Below are 26,303 nucleotides of genomic sequence, written 5' to 3' on the forward strand. Positions count from 1 at the left end.
AGTTGCTTTCCCTCTCAGACAGCTTCTTGCTGAGAAACACCACAGGGTGGAATTCTTGATCCGGTCCTTCCTGCATTAAAACTGCTCCCACACCACGTTCAGATGCATCTGTGGTTACTAGGAACGGTTTGTCAAAGTCTGGGGCCCTTAGCACAGGGTCAAACATGAGTGTTGCTTTAAGCTGGTTAAAGGCCTTCTGGCACTCTTCGGTCCACTGAACGGCATTTGGGTATTTCTTTTTGGTTAGGTCTGTCAGTGGGGCAGCGATTTGGCTGTATTGCGGTGCAAATCACCTGTAATATCCGGCCAAGCCAAAGAAGGATCGGACCTGTTTCTTTGACTTTGGAACAGGCCACTTTTGGATAGCATTCACTTTGGCCTGTAGGGGTTGATAGTTCCTTGAGCCACCTGGTGTCCAAGGTAAGTCACTCTGTTGAGGCCTATTTGACACTTCTTAGCCTTAAAAGTTAGTCCTGCCTCCCTTATGCGCTCGAAGACTTTTTGTAGATGTTCCAGGTGTTCTGCCCAGGAATCTGAAAATATGGCCACATCATCAAGGTAGGCGACTGCATATTCTCCTAATCCCGCTAGGAGACCATCTACAAGTCTTTGGAAGGTGGCGGGTGCATTCCGCAGCCCGAAAGGGAGCACATTAAATTCATACAGCCCGACATGTGTGGTGAAGGCTGACCTTTCCTTGGCAGATTCATCTAGCGGTACCTGCCAGTACTCCTTGGTTAAATCCAAGGTAGAGATGAACTGGGCCTGTCCCAGTTTCTCCAATAGTTCATCTGTGCATGGCATTGGATAGTTGTCTGGGCGAGTTACAGCATTTAGCTTACTGTAGTCCATGCAAAAACATATCTCCCCATCTGGTTTGGGAACTAGAACCACTGGGGAGGCCCATGCACTGCCATAGAGGTGGATTACACCCATCTGTAGCATACCCTGGATCTCCCATTCTGTAGCAGTTTTAGCTTCAGGAGACACCCGGTAAGGTTGGGCTTTAATTGGGTGAGCATTACCTGTGTCAATGGAGTGGTATGCCCGTTCAGTCAGTCCTGGGGTGGCTGAGAATGTCAGTGTGTAGCTAGTGCACAGCTCCTTGATCTGCTGTCGCTGCATACGCCCAGGGTCATGGAGAGGTACACCTCATCCACGCCACCAGCACTTTTCCCTTCGTAGTAGACACCTTCAGGCCACTCAGCGTCATCTCCTCCCTGGGCTGTAAACTGACAACCCTTTAATTCTCTGGAATAAAAGGGCTTTAGAGAATTAATATGGTACACCTTAGGCTTTTGGTTGGAGGTGGGAAATGCTATGAGATAATTAACAGCTCCCAGGCGCTCTTGGACCGTGAATGGCCCTTCCCACGACGCTTCCTTTTTATGGGCCTGGAGCGCCTTTAAGACCATGACCTGGTCCCCTACTTTGAAGGAATGCTCTCTGGCATGTTTATCATACCAGGCTTCTTGCTCTTTTTGAACATCCTGTAGGTTTTCTTTAGCAAGGGCTAAAGAGGTTCTGTAGGATTCATACGGGGTTCATGCACTTGGCAACATTCAGGGCACACCCGGAGTGTTGTGTAGGAGCAGTGCACACACAGCTCCTCTCAAGGGCATGAACCTTCGAATCTCGCCCAGATGACATGAACCGTGGGAAGCCTCCCAGGACTGGGCTCAAGGCCCGAGAGCAAGGAATGCGGTACATAGAAATTGGTAAATAAGAATGTTAAACAAAGCCAGTGTATTCCTTTTATCTGTTGGAGAATGTAATGCGCGGGGGGAGAGAAAGAATAAAGGAGAGGGTGGAAAGCTGACAGGAGCAGTCCGTTGGCAGACCAGCCTGTTTGCTTGCTTAAAGCTTGTCCTGTCTTGTATTTGAACCGCAACAAGGTTCGGAGGGTGTTTTGTAGGTTGGTTACAAAGTCCAGAATGTTAGTTCCTGGAGAAGGTGTAAACCCCTCCCATTGTTGCTTCACCAACTGTAATGGCCTCTTAACCTTGCGGCCATATACAAGTTCAAATGGTGAAAACCCTAAACAGGGATGTGGTACAGCTCTGTAGGCAAAGAGCAACTGCTGCAGCACTAGGTCCCAATCACTGGAATGCTCATTTACGAATTTACGTATCATGGCCCCCAAAGTTCCATTAAACTTCTCCACCAGCCATTTGTTTGATGGTGGTAAGGAGTGGTAACCAAGTGATTCACCCCATGAGCTTCCATAGTTCCTGCCAGGAAATTAGTTCCTGCATCTGTGAGGATGTCAGAGGGCCAACCTACCCTGGCAAAAATGTCTGCTAGTGCCTGGCACACACTTTTAGCCCTGGTGTTGCTTAGAGCTACTGCTTCCGGCCATCGGGTGGCAAAATTCATGAAAGTCAGTATGTACTGCTTTCCTCTGGGTGTCTTTTTCGGAAAAGGACCCAGAATATCCACAGCTACTTGCTGAAATGGAACTTCAATGATGGGGAGTGGCTGGAGAGGGGCTTTGACCTTGTCTTGCGGTTTTCCCACTCTCTGGCACACCTCACAAGACCGGACATAGGTAGAAACATCTTGCCCATTCCCTCCCACTGGAATGACTTTCCCAAATGGTCTTTGGTTCTGTTCACCCCAGCATGGCCACTAGGATGATCGTGGGCTAAGCTTAATAGCTTTACCCGGTACTTAGTTGGAACAACCAACTGTCTCTGAGGATGCCAGTCTTCCTGGTGTCCACCAGAAAGAGTTTCCTTGTATAAAAGTCCTCTTTATACAACAAACCTGAATCGATTAGAAGAGCTGAGAGGTGGTGGGTTGCTCCATGCCGCCGTCCAAGCTCTCTGGAGGCTTTCATCTGCTTCCTGTTCCATTTGGAACTGTTCCCTTGATGCTGGAGACATCAGTTCCTCATTGGATTGTGGACCTAGGCTTGGTCCCTCTGGAAGTGATGCAGGTGATGGGGCTGGTTCTGTTGACTGTGAACCGCTCTCCGCTGGTACACTATGTTGGGGTTCAGGCTCCGGCTGAGCCTCTTGTGTAGGGTTATCGGCTGCTCCTGGTGCAGGTTCGGTGGGCCCTCTGGTGTTGGGGTTGCAAGCACTGGACTCAGTGCTGGCAATGGTTCTGGTGCTGGTTGCTTCGCCAGTTTCAGTTCGGGAGCTGGCTCTGTCTGGGTCTCTGGGACTGGATCCACTACTGCTGTTGCGGACGTTGGCATGGGGTCTGGTTCCATCACCTCTGACCAGGTCCTGGTAGAAGTTTCCGGAATAGAGCTAGGTGTGACAGCTTGTTTAGCCTGGCTGCGGGTGACCATTCCCACCCTCTTGGCTAGCTTCACATGATTGGCCAAGTCTTTCCCCAACAGCATGGGGATGGGATAACCATCATAGACTGCAAAAGTCCATGTTCCTGACCAGCCCTTGTACTGGACCGGCAACTTGGCTGTAGGCAAGTAAAAATAGTTGGACTTGAAGGGTTGAATCGTCACTTGGACCTCTGGGTCGATTAAATTGGGGTCCACTAAGGAAGCATGGATAGCCGACACTTGTGCTCCTGTGTCCCTCCACGCGGTGACCTTCTTCCCACCCACATTCACAGTTTCCCTCCGCTCTGAGGGTATCTGGGAGGTATCTGGGCCTGAGGACATCTGGTGTGATTCTGGTGCAAGGAACTGTAATCTGTTGGGGTTCTTGGCCTTTACATGTCCCAGCTCGTTACATTTAAAACATCGTCCAGCTGACGGATCACTGGGGCGAGGTGGGTTGGTGGAGAATGGTGTGGCAGGATGATAAGGTGTCTGGAGTGTTCCTTGGGGTATAGCTGCGGCCTTGGGCTGCCCCCGGTAGTAGGGTGTGGTCTGAGGTTGTCCCTTCTGGTATCCGCTCCAACTGCGACCAGGGTTGTTTCTCTCTCCTCCCTCCACCCGTTTTGTTCCGGTTTGCCCTGCCTCTCTGGCGGTCTGGGACTGCTCGTATTGATCAGCATAAGAAGCAAGACTTTCTGCTGAGTCCATTTTCTTATCCCATGAACACTGTTTTATATCCTCCTTGGACATATTCAGGAATTGCTCCTGAGTCATCAAATCACACATTCCTTCAAAACTAGTTACACCCCTTCCTTTGACCCATTTATCTAACAGATCCTTCATCTGGTTTATATAAGCCACATTACTTAGTCCAGGTCCTCTCTTAAGGGCTCTTAATTTTACTCTGTAAGTTTCAGGTGTAACTTGAAATTGCTTTAAAACCAAATCCTTGAATTTATTATAGTTAGAAGCCTCATCAATAGGCATCTTATTGAATACGTCCAGAGCCCTTCCAGGCAATTTTGTGACCAATGTGGTTATCTTTTGAGCTTCAGGAATTTTATGGAGTGTGCACAGTCTCTCAAAGGTGCAAAAATATTCAGCAATATCACTGGATTCATTATACTGTGGACATAGTCGCTCCCATTTGTGGATTGTTAGAGTTATCTTGTATATTCTGCTGAGCCTTTGCCTTCTCCATCTCCCGTGCATGCTTCCTCTCTTTTTCCTTCTCCTCCAGTTCTTTTTCCCTTGCCTCCAGTTCTGTTTCCTTTGCCTCCATAGCTCTCCTGTGGGCAGCCTCTTGGGCTTTTTCTGCCTCTTTCGCTGCCTTCAGTCTAGTTAACTCCAGTTTGTGTTGTGCCTTGGTTTCTGACATCCTAGCCTCTCTGTTTTTAAACTAACTTTACACCCGAGAGTTAGAAAGAAAACCACAAAATAAAACCAAAAAACCTGGCTTGTAAAATTTTGCCTTGCTGTAATGTGATACCTATGTTCTCTGATAGCTATTCTCAGCCTACAGAAAAATCCTTTAAAAAAAAAACAATTAACACCTCTGCCTCCAGGAAGATAGACAGAAAACCCTCTAGCTGCTCTTAGCTTAAAAAAACAACCTCTTCAGGTCTGTGAAAAACTTGTGAATTTCACTGCAGGAGGTTAACTACCCTGCCTTTAGGTAGAGAAAACTCCAGCTCAAAAAAGAAGAATCCCTTTGTTATGCCTGCTGCTCTGTCCCCCATGCAGAGACACAGAATTTACAGCTGCAAGCCTCTTTTACAAAACCTTTTAAAATCCTGCCTTGCTTCTGGTTCAAAATGATCTAAAAAAATCTCAAAATGATCCCCAAAAAAATCTCAGAATGATCCCACTGCTCTGCCACCATGTCAAGGTTCCTTCCCCACTCTGAACTCTAGGGTACAGATGTGGGTACGTGCATGAAAGACCCCCGAAGCTTTTTCTTACCAGCTTAGGTTAAAAACTTCCCCAAGGTACGAACTTTGCCTTGTCCTTGAACCCTATGCTGTCACCACCAAGCGTGTTAAACAAAGAACAGGGAAAGAGCCCACTTGGAGACGTCTTTCCCCAAAATATCCCCCCAAGCCCTACACCCCCTTTCCTGGGGAAGGCTTGATAATAATCCTCACCAATTTGTACAGGTGAACACAGACCCAAACCCTTGGATCTTAAGAACAATGAAAAATCAATCAGGTTCTTAAAAGAAAAATTTTAATTAAAGAAAAGGTAAAAGAATCACCTCTGTAAAATCAGGATGGTAAATACCTTACAAGGTAATCAGATTAAAAACATAGAGAATCCCTCTAGGCAAAACCTTAAGTTACAAAAAGACACAAAAACAGGAATATACATGGTTTCAGAGGAACAGCCGTGTTAGTCTGTATTCGCAAAAAGAAAAGGAGTATTTGTGGCACCTTAGAGACTACAGCTCACTTCATCGGATGCAACCGATGCTCACGAAAGCTCACGCTCAAATAAATTGGTTAGTCTCTAAGGTGCCACAAGTACTCCTTTTCTTTTTAGGAATATACATTCCATTCAGCACAGCGTATTTTACCAGCCATTAAACAAAAGGAAATCTAACGCATTTCTAGCTAGATTACTTACTAACTTTACAGAAGTTCTGAGTCTGCATTCCTGATTTGTTCCCGGCAAAAGCATCACATAGACAGACAGACCCTTTGTTTCTCCCCCTCTCCGGCTTTGAAAGTATCTTGTCTCCTCATTGGTCATTTTGGCCAGGTGCCAGCGAGGTTATCTTAGCTTCTTAACCCTTTACAGGTGAATGGGTTCTGCCTCTGGCCAGGAGGGATTTTATAGCACTGTTTACAGAAAGGTGGTTACCCTTACCTTTATTTTTATGACATCTGTGCATTTGTTGCAGAAGTTGGAGGGATTTAGTGAATGAGGGAGGGGACTCCAGGGAGAGAAAGGACAGTCTCGTGGTTAAGGCAATTGAATGGTGCCCTTAAGAATTGGATTATGTCCCTCCCTCTGCCACAGTGGGACAGATTTTTCTAAGGTATGTAGGACCTGGATCCAAAAAGGGAATAATTACATTGTCACACTCAGCCTGTCAGGTTAGTGCGTTAACCACTGGACTCTGAGATATTCTGATGTGTGTCTCCTTCAATCTCTCCTACTGAAATTTTTCCCTTTTAAGTAATAATTGAATAATTAAATATTAATTGGACCAGAGAAAGAGTGAGTGATTTTATAGCACAGTGGTTAGGAAATTCACTTGAGAGATGGCAGATCCCTACTCAAATCCCTTCTCATCATCAGGGAGAGGGGGGACTTGAAGCGGTGAGCTCCCACATCCCTTGTGAGTAGCCTAACCTTCTGCCCAATGGTTATCAGGGAGTTCTTCCTTTCCCCCCAACTCTCATTTTGTGTAGAGTTAGGTGACCTCTAAGCATGCCTACCCAATTGGGTCCTGCAGGCAAGTTAGGCAGAAGAATGCCTATCTTCCTCCAGTTCATGAATTGAACTGAGGCTTATGTGGGAGACAGGTGTCCAGACACCTGGAGAGAGGCAATAGTGTGTGTGCCCAGAGGCAGATATGTAGGTGCCTAGGGAGCTTTTCCTACAAAACTTGGGTGCCAAGGAAATATAGGCACCTACAGGCTTCATTGGCAGCCAAGCAGAAGTTTTGTGAATCAATGGTGCCTAAAAAGGGGACTTAGGTCCCTAAGTACCTTTGTAGATCCCTGCCTAGGTGCCTAAAGATGCAAATAGGTGGGTAGCTGGATATTCAAAAGCATCTAAACAGGTTAGGCATCTAATTCCCATTAATTGGCCCAGAGTTCTTGTGTGGTGCTGGGATTTTCTGGGTGCCCATTTTCTGGGGCAAGAGTTGCAGAGTGGCTGAGCATTCACAGGTGCCACTGAAGTCAATGGAAGCTGTGTTTTGAACATGTAGAGCACTATATCGTGTTATCTACTTTGAAAAATCAGGTTTTAGGCACCCAATTTAGGCACAAATTAGGCACCCAAAATGAGTGGGCACTTTTAACACCTTTGCTTTAATCGCTCTGTGCCTCAGTTCCCTAGCTGCGAAACAGGGATGGCGTATGAAGATAAATTCATTAATGTTTGACACACTCACATACTGTGGTGAGGGCACCACTGAAACACCCAGGAGGAAATTACTAATTCTGTGTTCAGTGCGGGGCTTGAATGGTGTACGGTAAATAAGGTTGGGGTCACACATTGAATGAGGAGGATATAAATAAATATTGAATGACTGGCCATTCACTGAATGAGGCAGGTGTCCTGTAGAGATAATAGTATGTGATCATATAATTAAAAAACACCATCATAATGCATATGCACAAGGGAGTGAATTAAGGTGGCATGGACAGCAGTGCAGAGCAGTACTCCATCCAGGCCAGCTCCTGCTGGGCACACCCACAACACACCCTCTCTACTGTGGAGGCCAGTAGAATATGGTGTAAATCCAGCTTTGTGGGGGAATCCCCAGCTGTCCAGTTAGGGCAGCTTTATGGCCTCTTTGTGCTGCCGCAGTGGAGCTAAGTGGCTATATCAGGACTTCAGTGAGAGTTTTTCTTGAGAAAGGACTTCAAGAATTAGCCCATCGTTTGTACAGCACTTTGTGATCCCTTGGAATGAAAGGTGCTAGTTATGTAAAATGTGATTACCATGGCCAGGTCTACCCTGTAAAATTTTGTCAGCATAACTATGAAATGTGTGTGAAAAAACCACACCACCTAGCAGACATAGCTATGCCAGGCAAAGCGCCAGTATAGACGCAGTAAGAACTTCTGTCAGCATACGCTGCATCTGAACAAGGGAGCTCTTCCAATATAGATATGCCGCTATAGCTATATCAGCTTTGCCTGCATAACGTAGATTAGCCCCACTAGGATATTTATTCACTTCCTTTCAAAGTGCAGCAAAAGGAAGTATGCAACTTTCCTTGCGATTGGGCTGCCTCAAGCTTAAAGGTTTGTCCTATGCCAATTTTCAGATGAATATTTGTCCTGTTGAATATTATGTTTAAACAAAGACACATTTTTTTAAAAAAAATATATGGTGTGAAAGTTGAAAGTGTACTATTGTTCCACTTTGGACTATATGCTGAATAGTTGCTCCAGTGACTGCAATTAACAAACATTTACTTTCAATGCATTTTGTTGTAGGCTGAGTACTTTTATGAGTTCCTGTCCTTGCGCTCACTGGATAAAGGCATAATGGCTGATCCAACCATAAATATCCCCCTACTTGGAACAGTTCCTCACAAAGCATCAGGTTTGTGTTGTTCATGTTATAAATATAATGTTTCTGGAAAACAATACATTCTAAAGCAAGTAGTTAAAAGGGTAAATACCATATCATAAATTGCACTGTAAATTTTAGCATCAAGGAAATGTTTGTTATAATGCTGAACACTTGTTCCATGTAAATAATATGAAATCACTTTACCTTACTACATTACTAAAAATCTAATGAACAGCCCCTTTTAGTTATTTTTCTTCTTTGAGCCAAATCTTGTTACTCCTATTCATGGAAGTAGGCCAGCAGGAGTTGGTCCAAAGTTTGATACATAAAATTCATTTATATGAAGCATTACTGCAGTTCAAAATTTTTACGAAGGCATTATTATTTTCTCTTAGTTGACAACATCTGGGTAATAGTAGTAGTAGTGAAATAATAGTCAATGCTTAAAGTATGTGGACATTATAAGTGCATATCGGAACTAATTTTACTGCATTTTACTTCATATGGTCATTTAGATCTGTGCAAAGTGAGTGTACAGTAGACAAAAACATTAAAACAGACTGATTTGTTTTTCAAAAATTTTCATGATTATCAAAATTGAGCAGAATTTTTGCTTTTTAATTTTCAAAAATTATTTTTAATTTTGGTTTTGTTTAACTCACTAAAGGACTAAGATGACCAATTAAAAGTTATACAGTAGCAAAAAACAAAAAAAGTCAGGCAAACGGGAAAATGGAGGAGAAAACAGGGATTTCCCCCTTTTTTCAACTTAGTCACATTGTGGAATTTTTGTAAAAAAAAAGTTAAAATTGTAAAAAAAAAAAAAAAAAAGGTTTTAATTTGCCTATTTTGAAAGTGAAAGGCAATAAAGGAAACATTTTGATGGCGTTGTCAATTCAATATTAATAAAAGATAAAAATAAAAAAAAGTCAATTAAATTTTAAGATTGGAAAAGTGCATTCTTTGATCAATTCTTTTAGATTGAAAATAATTACCAGCTCTAGTGGTAAATTAGACTCCTTGTGTCTGTGCTAGGGTGACCAGATGTCCCAATTTTATAGGGACAGGCCTGATTTTTGGGTCCTTTTTTTATATAGGCTCCTATTACCCCCACCCCCCACCCCCATCTCGATTTTTCAAATTTGCTGTCTGGTCAACCTAGTCTGTGCAGAGGTACATGAAACAAACATGATATTCCAAAGTTCTTGTAGGATGAGGTGCATCTTAAAACGCCAGCAAAACTGGAAGAGCCTTCCAGTAAGTGGGCAGCGTTATTGAGATAAGTCAGCCTATCATCCTATGGTTGACTTACTTCACTTGCCTACTGCAGTGCTGTTAAATTGTATGAAGTTAATATTTCTTCAGTAACCCCAATCTAACTTCACCTCTTTTTCTAGTCTGCAGACCAAAGAGATTACACCTCTTTTTCCCTATCCCCAGCAAGTATATGCCAGACTTGACCACCTAGAGTCAGATTCTGATATCCTTACTCATGCTGAGTAGTACCTCACCCAATGATAGTATCGTTGAAATCAATAGGAATACTTTTGGAATAAGGTACTGCTCGCACTATGTCTTCACTGCAAAAAATAATTGTGTTTTTAAATTGAGATTGTTATCTTGAGGTTAGCTATCTCAATGTAAAATCTTAGTGGAGGCTGGCACTGAAAGTTTTTACCTTGATGTAGCAAGTTCCATCCACCCACGGTGGATTGTCTACACAAAAAAGTTGTGCTGTTTAACTATACTGGTATAGTTAAAGCTTTACAGTCCTCTTAGCGTGGACATAGTTTTGCCAGTATAGTAAATTCAGGCTAAACTGATGTAAGCACCTTCATACCGGTATAACTGCATTCACACAGTGGGTTGCACTGGTACAACTATTCAGTTAAAAAAAATCACAACCCTCACCAACATAGCTATAGTAGTACAAAAACTGTAGCTAGACCATGCCACAATCTTGCCCACAATGATCTCCTTTACCGCCCTATTCACTGAAGCTACTATTAGGCAACTAACATAATTGGACCATACATCAGTGATGGTCCAAAAAGTGTTCAAGGACCTCTGAAAGATTAGCCCAAAGTCTATTTTTCGATGCATGGAAAAGGCAGAGCCTGAAGAAACAAATACGGGAAACATATAAAGCAGAGCTTTGGGATAAACCAGTGCCTTTCTGGGGAAAGAAGAAGAGAAACTAAGCAAAATCATTAATGCACATTTAAAAAAATATTTTTAAAACTGATAACACTCATGGGTAATTTAAGATTTTACTTCTGGATAAAACACAGCTTTTTCTTGGTTAAAACAACATTATTATGACTGGAGGTACTTTGATTTCACTGGGAGTTAGGTGCCTAAATACCTTTGAGGATCTGGGACTAAGTAGCTGCCTGTTTAAAGGAGCAGAACTTTGACATCTCCCAACAGCAGAAAGTGCTAAGTGGAGCAGAGAAAGGGAGAAGGGAATGGGTGAGAGGGAGACAGATCTCAGAAAAAGGAGGGAAAGAAATGGGGAGAGGGAGCGCCTCATCATGGCAGGGGCATAGTAAGAAATGAAGCCAAGTGAGAGAGAATGGCCTGAGGGTTTGTGGCAGGACATAAGGCACACACTGAAGTTTACATAGGGCAGCAAAATGCCTTTGACTGGTTCTGGCTATTTTTTGTAGTATACGTTTAGAATATTTGTAGTTAATCTTCAGTTTACAGTATTTTGAAAACGAGAGTGGTGTTGAAGTGATGTCATGTTGACAGCAATATGGCCTTTCCATGGCGTCTGGAATGTAACATAAGTAACTCATATCAGCATGTGCTATGTATTGAGTGAGCTACATTGAAAACTATATTTTGATGAACAGCAGAGTGTTGTAACCTACTGTACCGTAATTACTGCAGTATAATCACTTGTAAAACAAAGAGATTACACCCAAGTTTAACACACACGTAAGTAAAGAAACTGATATAAAAAGCTGCAAAATAAGCATAAGTGCTGCCATGTTCTTATTAAACATGAAGATAATTTTTGATTTGTATGTATCTGTGACATGCATTTTTGTGCTGTCTTATACAGAGCACCTTTTGTATCAGGTTATCAAATTGTCTGATAACACAAAATCTCCTGATCTTTAATGATTATTAAAGTGTTTGCCTTCTGTCATCTCAAAAGTACAAATAAAGTACAAACTGCAGGGCTGTTTCTGTAAAATTACTTTGTGTAATAAACAGTTTTACATTAAAAATGAGGTGAAATATGCAGAAGGCTCTGCCAGTCTGCATCATTGATACATAAACTGGGTTGCCTCACTGATTCTTAAACATTTTGAAAGGCTGAATCAAATGATCAGCTCTGATTATCTTCATGAAGAGCTATGCTGCACTGTTGTAAGGTTACCAGGGATGAGCTTTCATAGTTCAATAAAGAGCACTAGTAACTATCATGATCGGAGGTCTGACTAATATGAACATGGTTTTAACTTATTTGTAGTTCGGATAAGTGAGTTCCAAGACTAATAGGGACCTGTAAACCGTGTTTATATATGGTGAGCATGTGCAGACACATAATTGTACTTAGTATATGCACTGTATAGTAAGCCATAGTTAAGTCATGCTTGGTGTTACAGTGCATGGGATATTTAACAGTGATTAGTAATCAATTTGGCAGCATGTACAATAATTAACAGTGAGCTGCTAGTATGAAGGGTTTTTTAAATGAAGTTTGCAAGCAGATCTAAATTAGCTAAGCCCTGGCTAAATAAATTCATCCTATAAAGTAATGTTCAGTTGTCTGCACTTAATTTGCTAATTTATATGTCTGTTGTGTGTATTGTGAATTACTTCTGCAAATCTGATATAATGTGGGCAAATTAGGTGTCACTGAATCAGTTTTCTGTAGATGTGTGTGTCAACAAACAATGAAATTATTATTAAAAGCCAAATTTTAATAATATTTTTAAAGTAAAATTTTTACAGCAGTTCAGCCCAAAAGGATTGTAGTAGATTACGTTAAGAGGAAGAAGCAGAAAAGGGCACTACAGATAGGCTGACTTCTCTCTGGTGCCTCTCAATCTTAGTAGGCACAAGAGAGGGGGGAAGAGCAGAGAGAAATAGCAGAGCAGAGGGAGGCAGGTGAGAAGGAAGTAGGGTAGGTGAAGATTAGCTGGTACTTCAGCCAAACAGAGTGGGGGTTTAGCAAGATGATTCTTGTTGAAATCAATTGAGGCCAAGATTTCCAAAGGAGTGTAAGGGAATTAGCTGCCCAAATCTCATTGAAATTCAAAGAAGTTGGGGCCTAACTTCCTTAGGCTGTTTTGAAAATCCCAGCCCAAAATCTCATGGCTACTACACATTCAGCTCCTAGGATGTTGGAATCATTACACACAGTCTCACGAAATAAAATGAATCAAGGGTTGGAGAAAATGCCTCACAGTGAGAGACTTAAAGAGCTCCATTTCTTTAGTTTATCAACAAGAAGATTGAGAGGTGACCTGATTACATTGCATAAGTATCGTCACAGAGAGATAATACCGGGTACTAAAGGGCTCTTTAAACTAGCAGAGAAAGTCATAACAAGAACTAATGGCTTCAAGCTGAAGCCAGACACTCATATTAGGAACTAGGGAAACATTTTTTACAGTGAGGGTAGTTAGCTATAGGAACAAACTACCAAGGGAAGAGGTGGATTTTCCATCTCTTGATACCTTCAAGTAAAACTGAAGCCTTTCTGGAAGATATGCTTTAGCCAAACACAAGTTATGCCTTAATCAAACCACTTAACAGGCAGTAACTAGGTGAAATTTAATGTTCTGTGATAAACGGGAGGTCAGGCTAGATAGTCCAATGCTACCTTCTGGCGTTAAACTCTATGAATCTATTTATTTAAATCCACAGGCTGAAGTAATTTAGGATCAAATCTTGATTCCATTAAACTCAACAGGAGATTTGTCATTAATAATGGATCCAAGCTTTGGCCCGTAGTGGCATCACCAAATTTCACCTCTACTTTTCTCTAAGCTATTACTTAAGATAAAACATTAAATGACATTTTTCCTAATACCATTCTCTTGAGCACTGCATTATTTATACTTTGCACTGAGAGAAGCAAATGTTCACTAATATTTAAATTATTCACTGCAGTTAAACTGTTTTTAATCCACAGCATGAGTTTTCCACTTACTGCAGGGCTATCTGTTTTTTTAAATAGTCTTTTAAAGAGGTCAATATAAAAGTAAAAACAGATTTTATAATGAAAATGTTAACAGTCCCTTAGCTATGGTAGATCTGTCAGATGCAGAATAAGTTTTAGTAATAAACTGTGTGTATTTTTATATTATATACACAACTTGCATTTCAGACTCTTTATGGTATATAGAAGTAACACAACAAACAACAAAAATTGCCCACCTATTATTTACAAAAAAATGTTTATGGCAACCAATTTAAAACAAACAAAATACAAAGCTATTAGCTCAATATTTTGCTCTGAAGTCTCAGACCAAATTTAGGGGAAATGAGTGAATAATCACAGATAGCTGTATCCAATTTATAAAGGAGCAAGGAGGAGCCAATCATGAAGAGAGGAGATAATCAGTTCATCTGAAGATTATTTAAGATCAGTTGTGACAATCACATAACTTCATTCCAAGGCTCTGGGATACCAGGCCTTCCTCCTCATTAAAATACTCCAGATTTACTGCCTTTAATTACTTACTTAGACTCTTTGTAGTTCAAAAATGTTGGCTCTCCAAGAAGAGTGTGAAAATCTTCAGCTATCCATCACATTTAGGACACTCAAGGAGTTCTGTCAAAGTGGTGTCTCTCTATTCTTTAAAATATTTTCATCAGTTATCTTATTTACTAAGTGTGCTATCCTTCCATCACTTCACATAACAAGCTTTTATTAAAGACAGTTATTTAAATATTATTTATTTAAATATCAATGGCAGTGTCCATAAGAACAGACTATATCTAGGATAAAATTTTCAAAAGGGAGTAAATCCCATTTTAAAAAGTTACTTAGGAGCCTGAGTCTCAATAGGTCTTAGGGCACATCTACACTGCAGCTGAGAGTGAGTCTCCCAGCTCATGGAGACAGACTCACACCAGTGGGACTAGAGCTAGCCCACTAAAAATAGCACTGTGGAGGTTGCAGCTTGGGCAGCAGTTCGGATTCTCAAACTCCCCTAACCCCCTGGTTCTGAGCTCAGGTGCCAAGAGTTGTAATGTTCACATGGCTATTTTTAGGGCACTATTTCAAGCCCTGCTAGTGCGAGTCTGTCTACCTGGGCTGGGAGACTTGATCCCAGGTTCAGTGTAGACATGGCCCTAGGTATTTAGGCACTTAGCTCCCATTTAAATTAATGGGAATTAGGAACCTAAATACTTCTGAGAATCTGTGCCTACGTCACTTCTGAAAAATGAGAGTAAGTTAGGCACAGAAGTCAGTTAGGTACTGTTGAAAATGTTACCCCTAGTCTGCTTTACAAGACTAACTACTTTGGAGTACAAGTAGAAGTGGTTTTGTCTGAGTGTTAACAACATAGTCTGTACCTGCTAGTTTTCACAAATAACAGATATCAGAGAGATGTAATGTTTTAGACTCATAGACTTTAAGGCCACAGGGGACCATTGGGATCATCTAGTCTGCCTTTCTGCACACTGCGGGCCACAGAATCTCGCCCACCCACTCCTGTAATAAACCCCTAACCTCTGGCTGAGTTACTGGAGTCCTCAAATCATGGTTTGAAGACTATCATGGGGTTACAATATATTAAGGTTTAAATATTTATATATATATTTTCTTTTTAGTCGTTCAGGTTGGATTTCCATGCCTTGGAAAACAAGATGGAGTAGCGGCGTTTGAAGTTACTGTGATCATAATGAATTCAGAAGGCAATGTAATTCTCCAAACACCCCAAAATGCCATCTTCTTTAAAACATGTCAGCAAGGTAAGCCATGGTGATCTGACAGCATTAGTCTGTGTTGGTTAAATTGCTCAAGTCTCATTCCCAATACAGACAGACATAACAGCAATATTGGGGTTACACAGATTGAAGCGAGAGTCACCATTCATAGGTTGTTGTTCTGGCTCTGCCATGGATTTGCTGGCAGTTTAGGCCAAGAGTTCTTAAACTTTTTTCATAGTTTGAACTACATCTCAGAAGAAAGATCGTCTTGATGACACATCTCTTCCCATTCATAATCACACAGCATCTCTGTGTGACTATAGAAATGGCTCCCAGGGGAAACAAATATTAGTAAAGTTTTAAGTTTCTTATTAATGTGATTCACCAGGTGGAAACAAGGAGAATTAGCACCATGTCACCAACCTGCTCTCCACAGACCACTGATATAGATAGGCTAATGTTTTCAAAAGTGGCTGCTAAGTTGGGGTACCCCAATTTTTGGGTCTCCAACTTGGGCCTCATTTTCAGAAGTGCTGAGTACCTTCAACTCCATTTGAAGTCAGTGAGAGCTGCAGTTGCTCAAACCTCTGGAAATCCCAAACTGGGCATTCAAAAGTTGACATAGCCAAAGTCAGTGACAACTTTGGAAAATGTTGTCTGTCACCTCTCTGTTTCTCAGTACAGCTGTCTATAAAATGGATATAACACAACTCACCTACATCACTGCGGTGCCATGGGGCTTAGTTAATATTTGTAAAGTACACAGAGATATTTGAATGGACATCACTGCTGTGCAAATTCTCCCACTCTTACTCATATTGAGTAAGTACCTTACTATGGAGGTCAAACATTTCATTTCAGTAGGGTCATTTGCATATTAAAATACTACTTTGTGACTAAGGGAGGAAGAATTGAGCCCTTTCTGAGTTCAAGGTTTTTGCTTATCAGCCAATATACACATGCCTGGGGTGTACTGACGAAAATGTAATCAAAAGTTATATTGGCTGACAACAGGGCACCCAGGAGTGTATCACCCTTAGAAATCGTTTATTTGGGGGGGAAACAATGTAAATACACTTATGAAACATTAACCCAAAGTTAATAGTTTTTTTGGAGAGTGTTTTTGACACAAATTTTGAGGCTACAGAAAATGTTTAAAAGATTAGCTTCCAAGATTGTGCAGTTATCAGATATTGTCTGAAGTTGTATCAAATTAACACGACACAGTTTGTATACAGCGAGTGAGATTGTTATTAATTCCCTTACGTCTTCTTTCCTTGTCTCCCATTTACTTCCCCACCCCCTTTTCTCCTAACTAATTGGCAATGGCAGGGCTTCAAAGAACAAGCAGCAGGAGCAAAAGCTGTTTATTCTTTGAAACCCCACAATTGCTTAACAGCAGAGAAGAGGTGGCCTTCTCCTTTGAAGCCTCACTTCTGCCAATTAGCTGAGAGAAAATGGGGGTGGGGATGGGCAAGAAATAGGCAGAGAGGAAGATGGGAAGCTTAACGGGATTTAAAATGCAAGTCTTATATACACACACGCACACAGAGCAGTGTCTGTGTTTGATGCAAATACAGCAGTGTTCAAAAGCATTTTAGAACTTTTAATTTTTATTTCTACTTAAAGCTATTAAGTTTTTAATAAAGTTTGGATGAAGTGTATTAGTGACCTGCCTGATAGAGACTGTAAGGCGCCAACCTATATGTATATTGGGGAAATACTTCTTTCTATGAGTTTGGAACTCTCTCTAGCCCATCCAGCTTTCATCCAAGCCATATTTTATGTGCTACCATTTACTATTATCACCATCAATTTGCAGAGATGCAGTTTTAGCTTTAGGTTGGCCCAGTGGACTGAGATTGAATGGTCATTTTGGTCCTTCACTCACTGAGCCTATGGGAGAAGGGCACATTGCAGGGGCAAGTCTCCAAACTCCAGGGGCATGCAAGAGAGGAGTTCTATCATGCCAGTGTCTTTCAGCCCATATGCAGTGATCTGAGGGTGAGCCTCTCATTTTTGTGCTTAATTTAGAGACATAGACATAGCAGCATTTTGTGACGGCTGTAGGGAGAGATGGGGATGTTCTCCCTGGTAGGTTGGTTCAGAAAAGTTTTTTGGTTTGGTTGTGTTTTTAAAGTCCTCCATGGAAAGAAAAGAGGAAACAGTGAAGCTTGTCATACAGCCAGGAGGCTCATATTCCCTGTTGCCTGGCCCTCGATCATGGTTTTCAGCTATTCCTGGCCAGCCAGGAAGGTGCCCGTGCTAGAGGAAGTAGGAAAAGCCAGGGAGCAATTTTGTGGTAAGGGGAGGCTTTGTAGTGGCTAAGAGATGGTCACACACAAAATAATATTTTTCCATTTTTCTATTTGAAATGGCATTTATTTAAGCATGCATTTTCTGTAATGAATAGCAGCTCTGCATTTGGGCACAAAGGGAAGTACATTTCCAGAAAGGATCCTAGAGTACAGCACTGGAACAAACTAAAACAAAATGTCTTTATGTTTATTACTACTGTTTCAGATAGCTTTACGTTTATAGCAATACATTTTGCTTCCTATATTTGCAGCTTATATAAGTGACTCTCAGTCTTTACCTTTTCTTCTTCTCTAGTTCCAGTTCACTTGCTTTTGCCTGGTGGTCCAGAGCTTCACTTCTGCACAACATACAGAGCCTTTCAAAGCAGAATTTGTTTCGTTGTCTCTATTCTCAGGTTTACCCATGGTACCCTATTGACTTCAAAGGGATTGTAGAGATGTAACCCAAGGCAGAAAATGATTAATAATCATGACAGCTTGCCATATTTGCTTGTAGTTCTGTTTAGCCATCTCTTATGATTTCTGTAGAGAAATTTGTTTAAGAGTTAATCTGTATACTTTCAGATGATTACACATACCAACTGACTAAAATTGTGGGTGGGAGAATTAGTGTGAATTACAGTTTGTAATATCTGTGGCCTGCAGAATTGCCCCATGCAAGCTGGCGCATCTAAATTTACAAACGTTCTACAGTTTGCAGCAAAAGAAAAATATTATCTTTAAACACTGCAGATATTTAAACTTTGGACTCAACTTAATTCCATGCAGGAGTTGGATTGCATCAATGGTTGGTGGTACATCTTTCCAGCATCAGCCTGATGCATTGTACCACTTTCTGGTAAAGACAAAAATAGAGAAGAATTGGGGCCATTGTTGACAGACATTGTCAATTAAGGAAGCTGTTTTATGATTATTACACACAAACAATTCACTTGATACAAACAATCTAGCCAATTACTGTCAAGAAGCTCATCTTCTAATCTTGATTTAAAATATTGTGGCGAGGCGATTCTCAGATTATCTGTCTACCTCAGAGCTCTTTGAACTTTGCCATTTTGGTTACAGAACAAGGTTTGGCAAAGAGTTTGGTAGATAATTCCCTCCTGGTGATGGATAAATAGTAGATGACCAGACAGATACTGTTAGAGCTAGATGCTGATTTTGGTACCACTGCTCATGAGGTGCTATTGGCTTGCTCCAGTAGAAGTAGACATGGCTGCCACTCAGTACCTTTGTTTTTGTCTGAGAGATCTCAGCAGGTATTTTGGACCAATTGCTCTTTTGCCCTGAGGGTTCATTTTGGGGGAGGGGTTCCATAGGGTTCCAATTTCTCCCACCTCTTGTTCAATGTGGGATATGGGGCAGTTGATAGTGAAGAGGCATGGGCTGTCATGTTTTTTAGAATGCTGATGATGCCCAGATATGTTTCTCTTCCACTGTTGTCAAATGCCTTAGTCACTGTTGGGTAGAGATTTGGGATGTGACTAATGGTTGAATGATGATATGGGATCAGTGGGCAGGAATGCGTCCTCCCCTTCATCTTCGCCCAGTGTGGAGATTGAGTCTTTCAGTTCGTACACATCCAACAGTAGAGTAATGTAATGCACTCTGCCTCGGGTCACACCTTAAATCAAGCCAAAAAACTGAAGACGAGCCTGCTAGGTAAACAGTATATCTCACTAGGAGCATGACACCAGTGCTCCAGGATCTGTATTGGCTACCTATTCCAGGCAGTTTAAGATGGTGGGTTTTGCAGACAGGCCACATTATTCATTAGTCTATTGACTAGCACAGAGTGGCAAAACACTGTCACAGATACTTTCAAGAGTGCAATCGATCATATGATGCAACCTGTATTTGTAGATTAACAAAGAGAGTGATTTTTAACTGAGCTTCCATCTCAGTCAGCATTTACGGCTCTGGTCGTTAAATCTTGATACTCACCTCAACAAAAGTTGCTATCCAGTTATTTTTGCTCTTCTGTCAATAGACTGTATCGATGCTGTTGAAAGTGGAGTGCTAACTGAAGTATGTAATATCTGATTAACAATGTTCTTGTTTTTCATGAAGCTGAATGTCCAGGCGGGTGCAGAAATGGAGGTTTTTGCAATGAAAGGCATGTCTGTGAATGTCCAGATGGATTTTATGGGCCTCATTGTGAGAAAGGTAACTTTAAAAATACCCTCAGTTGTTTTCTTTACTATAGTCCTTCTGAAAAAGAGCAGTCACCGCACTGAAATCTCTCTCTCTCAATAGTGTAAATGGCCTTTCCTGGAGGCTCTCTCATGTTGCTAGATATCTGTAAATATTAAATCCAAACACAAGAAAATTATCATTTATGACCCGAGAGCTAATGAAAACATGAATTGCTTAATGAAAATGCCAACTTCTAAAGAAAAATATCTGCTCTCTAAAGGATATATTAAACATGAAATTGACCAACAATTAAGAGACTCTTAATCACAAACAATCCATCTGGCAAGAGATTAAATGGAATTCTTCTGCTAATGAAGACGAGCTGGAAAATCAAGAATAGTGTTCTTGTTGTTTTGCATTTGTTATCTGAAGTTAGTATCTAATTAGGATGCCACAGCTGTGTCTCAAGCAGACTGACAATGGAGAGGGAAAATGTTTTGGGTAGATTCTCCCTTCTCTTTCCATAAGTGAAGGGGAGCCAATAATAGCGCATTTGGGCGGTGAGAGGGATGGGACTGTGGATTAGATGATGAGTACACTAGCTCTTGTACATGCTTCCTCCTTCTTCCCAACCCTGGGGAAGGCCCTTGCATGGGTGCTCTGTAGAGTCTCAGTAGAGGGCAGAAGCCAGTCACAAGACATCTCTCACTCAGCCTTGCAGGCATTCCCTGGGTAAGTTAATACTGGCCAACCATGAAGTAAAACTCTGCTCCCTGACATTCCTCCTCAAGGGCTGGGTGGGGTAGCAACAGTAGCTGGGGAGGCTGTACGAGAGCACACCACCTGAAAAAGCCAAGCTGCTGTGGGAGCTTCAAGGCAACGTGGAGGCACAGGACTGCTGTATCGATGGCCCTGGCCTTGACAGATGTTCCAAGATCCATAGGTACAAAGAACTGAACCCCTGACCAATTCCATACCCACACAACTGAAATATTTCAGTGAGTCCAAATTGGCTATTTTCAGTCCTCAGTTTGGGAATAATCGGGATAAGGGGACAATTTTTGCTCTCAGTGTTCAGATTAAGTAAGACGAACACTAAAGTCCATCTTCAATTTCTTATAGTGTTATTTCAACCACTATAATCTATAAGCATAATTATGAAACATCTTTCCGCATTAGCTATTTTATGTTGCAAAGCTGACTTGTTATACTCAGCCGAAGGAGGAAAAGTGTTGTCTGAAAACTACTATTCGTGCTTATTACTGATTTTTTTGAATGTTTGTTATATAAAATCCTGTCGCAAATTTTGGCGTGGTCATCTCTCCCTCATGCCAGCATTTTGTTCTCTTTCACTCTCGTCAAATTAGCTCTGTGTGCATCCCGCTGCATGAATGGTGGTCTCTGTGTCACACCTGATTTGTGCATCTGCCCTCCTGGATTCTATGGCGTCAACTGTGATAAAGGTAACAGTATAGAATAAAAAGCAGTTGAATTGTAATCCACCAGGTGCTGCTACCTTTATGCTCCCTATCCCATGGTCCATTTTGGTCAGTTTCATGGCCATAAGATTTTAAAAATCATAAATGTCAAGATTTCAGCTATTTAAATCTGAAATGTCACGGTGTTGTAATTGTAGGGATCCTGTCCCAAAAAGGAGTTGGGGGCGGTGGTGTCGCAAGGTTATTGTAGCGGGGTTGTGGTATTGCTACCCTTACTTCTGTGCTGCTGCTACAGAGCTGGGCAGCTGGAGGGCGGCGGCTGCTGGCCGGGAGCCCAGCTCAGAAGGCAGAGCCACCTCCAGTAGCAGCACAGAAGTAAGGATGGCCTGGTATGGTATTGTCACCCTTACTGCTGTGCTGCTGCCTGCAGAGCTGGGCCCTCAGTCAGCAGCTGCCACTCTCTGGCCGCCCTGCTCAGAAGGCAGCAGTGCAGAAGTAAGGGTGACATGGTATGGTATTGCTATCTTTACTTCTGCGCTGCTGCTGGCAGGGCGCTGCCTTCAGAGCTGGGTGCCCGGCCATCAGCTGCTGCTCTCCAGCCGCCCAGCTCTGAAGGCAGCGCAGATAAGGGTAGCAATACCGCAACCCCCCTAAAATAACCTTGTGACTGCCCCCTCACAACTCCCTTTTGGGTCAGGACCCCCAATTTGAGAAACAGTGGTCTCCCCCATAAAATCTGTGTAGTATAGGGTAAAAGCATGGGCGGCATGTGGCGGCCTCCTTTGGGGAGCCTAACCCCGGCTCTGCCCCTTCCACCCACAAACGCCCCCCCACGGCTGGAGCCCTGGGCCACCCAAAGCCCCGAGCCCCTCTTCCCGCTGCCCAGAGGAGTCTTGGGCCAGCTGCATCCGTACTGCACCTCCCCTCCCAGGCTCCAAGCCACCCAAGGAAAAGCATCTCTGGTCCAGAAGAAGCTTTTGATTTGCCCCGTGCAGGTTCTGGGGTGGCTGAGGGGGCAGTAGTTGCTACTCAGCTTGCTGGGTTCATCAGTCATCTCTCTGGAGTCCAGGGAGATGACTGATGAAACTGAGACGCTGAATAGCACCTACCACCTCCTCAGCCACCCGGAACTTGCCTGGGGCATAATAAATAAAAAAACTTCCCCCCCAAAACCCTGCAACTAGTGGTCCAGCAGCCACGGCAGTGCCAGGAGAGGCAGAGCCTCCCCTGGCCTATTATACCCGCCCCCATGGGTAAAAGCACACAAAAGACCAATTTCCATGGGGGGAGACCAGATTTCATGGTCTGTGATGCATTTTTCATGGCCGCAAATTTGGTAGGACCCTAGTCATAAGGTATTCTTGGCTGTATGGTACAGTGCTGCAGAGATCCTGACAAGAGAACTATATATGCTAGTGTCCCCTCAGACATTTGTTTATGTTGTCTGACCTTATATGTACACCTATGATACTTTCTGTGTCTATCTACATCCTTCACATCACAATATTAACAGAATTTTATGACTACAGCACTTTATATCCAGCCCAGTACATCTCTGCTACTTCATTCCTGGGCCTCTTCACATGATCGTGCTAATGTTAAGATACGAACAAACATGGCCAAAACTCAGAGGTGACTTTCATTGTAGTGCAAATTACACATGTATAAGCCAGCAGATGGTAGGTGCAACTTACATTCACTTTTGAACACTCATGTACACAAAATGAATAATATATAATGTACACAACCATTACCTCCTTAGTTGGCTCACTGAGGGACCATGGGAGTGGCCAGCAAATTCATTTCCATTTGTGACTTGGGGGAAGGGGAGTGAAGGATTTGGACCTTGGTTTCCTTAGATGAAAGGTTGATGCATTAACTTGTTGCATCCAGACAGATTAAAAAATAAGTAACTTACTCCGTTTAATATTTTTTGTTATAATGACGTTAGTGTATCAATAAAAAACAGTAAAGGAAGTATGACATTCACAGTCCCAGAAATGCTGGATATTTAAAAAATACAAAGTTTCCTACTGAAATATATCTGAATAGTCCATTACACAGAAGGTGTAAGAACACAAAACTATACAAAATGTTCAGTTAGTAAATTCATTAGGTCTTCAGTGAGCTTTGTAACAAAGTCATGTTTTAAAGGAAGCGTTTTAGATCCACATTCTGCAGATAGATATGCCATTATAGTCCCTTGTGCTTACAGAATCCATTTGGCTTGGTATGTATTTAGTCCTTAGTAAAGGAGTTTGGCCCAGATCCCCAAAGGTTCTTAGATGCCTAAACCCTAGATTTAGGTACCACTGTGATCCACAAACTGCTACTCAGCTGCCTCCTAGCCCTGTAGACACCCCGCCTCACCAGATATCTAAACATTTGCTGTAAAAGTTCCCTAGGTGTCTAGGTGTCTGCGACTGAGTGCACGCACTGCTGCCTTGGGCAGGCATCCAAATGCCTCTCTCATGCCAAGCACTACCTAAGCATTCCCCACCTATCTTACCTGCAGGGCCCTGTCAGGCAGGCATGATCTGAGCACATCTACCTCTACACAAAACAGAGATGACCTCAGTTATAATCCTTAGCCTAGTGTTTAGGATACTCACTTCTGATGTGAGACACCCTGGTTCAATTCCCAATCTGCCTGATGATGATAAGGGATTTGAACGGGGGTCTCCAACCTCTCAGGTGAGTGCTTCATCGGTAAAAAGTGGTTAGAGTAGAAATAATTTTACGTTAGACATATAATTTAATTTTTTGTTTTATGTCCTTCAGCTAACTGCACAACAACCTGTTTTAATGGAGGAACCTGCTTCTATCTAGGAAAATGCATTTGTCCTTCAGGACTCGAGGGAAATCATTGTGAAATTAGTGAGTCTCAGCTTTACATTGTTTCACTTAAACCAAGATTATTCCGGTTACAGTAGCTGGAAGATCAAGTGACACATTTCTGTGCTGACTGGCAGCTGGGGTTCTCAAACGGCAGGTTGGGACCCTCTGAGAGTGAGCCAGGCCTGTGTTTGCGATCTTCACAGCTGATGAGTATCAATTCATTGTTTGATCATCTCGTTTTCTGTTTGTTTGTTTTTTTAAACAAATCCATGGATTTAGCAGCAACTCTTGCTACATGAGCGCTCAGTCAACACCATATGCATGTGCCAGGTCTACAGCAATTTACACTCCTGCATGTGAGATTAGAACTGAGCCTCTAGATTCTAAAAGCAGAGTATGGAGCTTGAAATATTAATTGGTATTGGGGGAAAGGGACATAGGACTGTATGGGGTAACAGCTTCAGTTGAAAGTATTAAGTTACATTCACATGGCAGCTTGAAAACTTCTTGTCACAAACATCAATAGACTTGCTGTTTTCAGATGTTTAGCATCAAAGCCGTTCAAAATATTTCAGTCTTTAGTCAATTTAACCATTCTGTGTAAAGGTGCAGGTGGAGAGCAGCTAGCCTGGGACAAAACTGGGACACCAGCTGTCAAACATTAGCTTAGCCTAAGATAAGAGTTTTCTCACAGCTCTGTTAAATTAGATTAATTTAGTAGCGACCCATGCTGGGATGGAGTGCCAGTGTTTTGGTCTTGAAAACATACACACAGCTTATACTTTTTGCATTGTATCCTTCTAACAACATTCAGTGCTGCATCTTTCTTGCCTTACTCATGCAGGTAATCTCAATGACTTCATTGGAACTATGCACATGAGTTAGGCGAACAGAGTTTGGCCTTATATTTGTAAGATTTTTTTTTCTTTGAATGCTTAACATCAGTATAGACAGACAAGCAAATCAGTATAGCTCCCACAGACATGAAACTTAACTCACCATCTCAATATACAGATGGAAATAAGGTCCAGCAAACAGTGCAGTAACAGAAGATGGTAATAAGTCAATTACTATACAATGAAAAAAGAATCAGAATGTGTTAAGACTTAAATTTGGCACAGTATTCGCATGTAGATAGGCCGGGGTAATCTACAAAACATTCTTCTATCTTTATATGCTGTACAGATTGTTTTCTAGCAGCTTTTTATCTCATTAAAATCAAAGTCAGTGGGAAGCATCAAGGTTTTATTATTGTTACCCAAATGAACAAGTGGTCTTTCAACACTGTTATGGTATAAGTGTCTTTCCTCTCATTCTAATTCTATGGGCCAAACTCAGAGCTGTGTAAGCAGGTACAACTCCATTGATTGCCACTGTATTTGCATCTGCTTACATCAAGTCTGAATGTGACACCTTGGCACTCTCTCCTTCCTTCCCTCATTTGAGAAAAGATTGACCTTGATGGAATTTATCACATGAATATGATCCAAGCTTGACCCAAGGTGTGAGCAGTTCATACTTTTTGTCAGTGGCTTATGTTTTATTTTGTAATTCATATACTGAGCCGTAGTATAGAACGTGTAAATAAGGCTATTCCATTTAAACCGACACTAACATGGGTATAAGAAACTAAATTCCTCTGTATTCTAAAACCTCCCACTTGTAGGCTGGAAATCAGATCTCATGTAATCTGTCATTGCTGTGGCAACATCTTAAAAAAAAATAGGTCTTTCTAAAAGCACAATATTCAAGTTATATAGCAAGGCACCTGCCAAATCCGGATTACCTGAAAGACGAATCACAAGTAGGACACTCCTCAGTCTTCATTCCTTTTTTTGTTTTAAAAGTGTATCTTGCTTGCTCCTTTAAGGTTGTGACAAAACTAGCCCTTCTCTTAATCTCCTTCTGGTGCACTATCACTAGTGCATCTGGACCACTGGTAGCAGCAAGAGCAACTCTAGTGTAGACCAGCCTCTGGAATTTTTAACCATAGTGTCATTTAACCTTACCCAGGGCAGGTGTAGGTGAGATGGGCCCTACTCCTGCAGAGACTTAGGTACACATGCAGGTTTACTCACATGAGTAGTCCCATTGACTTAGATGGAAATCCAGGTAGTAAATCAA

At 42.0% G+C, this 26,303-nt stretch overlaps 1 protein-coding gene across 2 annotated transcripts in view; it reads left to right on the forward strand.

Moving 5' to 3' along the window:
• The window catches only part of WIF1 (Wnt inhibitory factor 1), a 57,472-nt gene that overhangs the window by 24,556 nt on the left and 6,613 nt on the right, over positions 1-26,303 (forward strand). Inside the window, exons 3-7 of one of the 2 annotated variants that reach the window (XM_074951728.1) lie at positions 8,467-8,575; positions 15,350-15,490; positions 19,837-19,932; positions 21,270-21,365; positions 24,123-24,218. In XM_074951728.1, the coding sequence (XP_074807829.1) occupies positions 8,467-8,575; positions 15,350-15,490; positions 19,837-19,932; positions 21,270-21,365; positions 24,123-24,218 (538 nt within the window). The remainder of the gene's footprint in view (positions 1-8,466; positions 8,576-15,349; positions 15,491-19,836; positions 19,933-21,269; positions 21,366-24,122; positions 24,219-26,303) is intronic. The other variant, XM_074951737.1, reaches the window with a different exon arrangement.

This window comes from Natator depressus, chromosome 1 (assembly GCF_965152275.1).
Source record: "Natator depressus isolate rNatDep1 chromosome 1, rNatDep2.hap1, whole genome shotgun sequence".
Classification (NCBI taxonomy): domain Eukaryota; kingdom Metazoa; phylum Chordata; order Testudines; family Cheloniidae; genus Natator; species Natator depressus.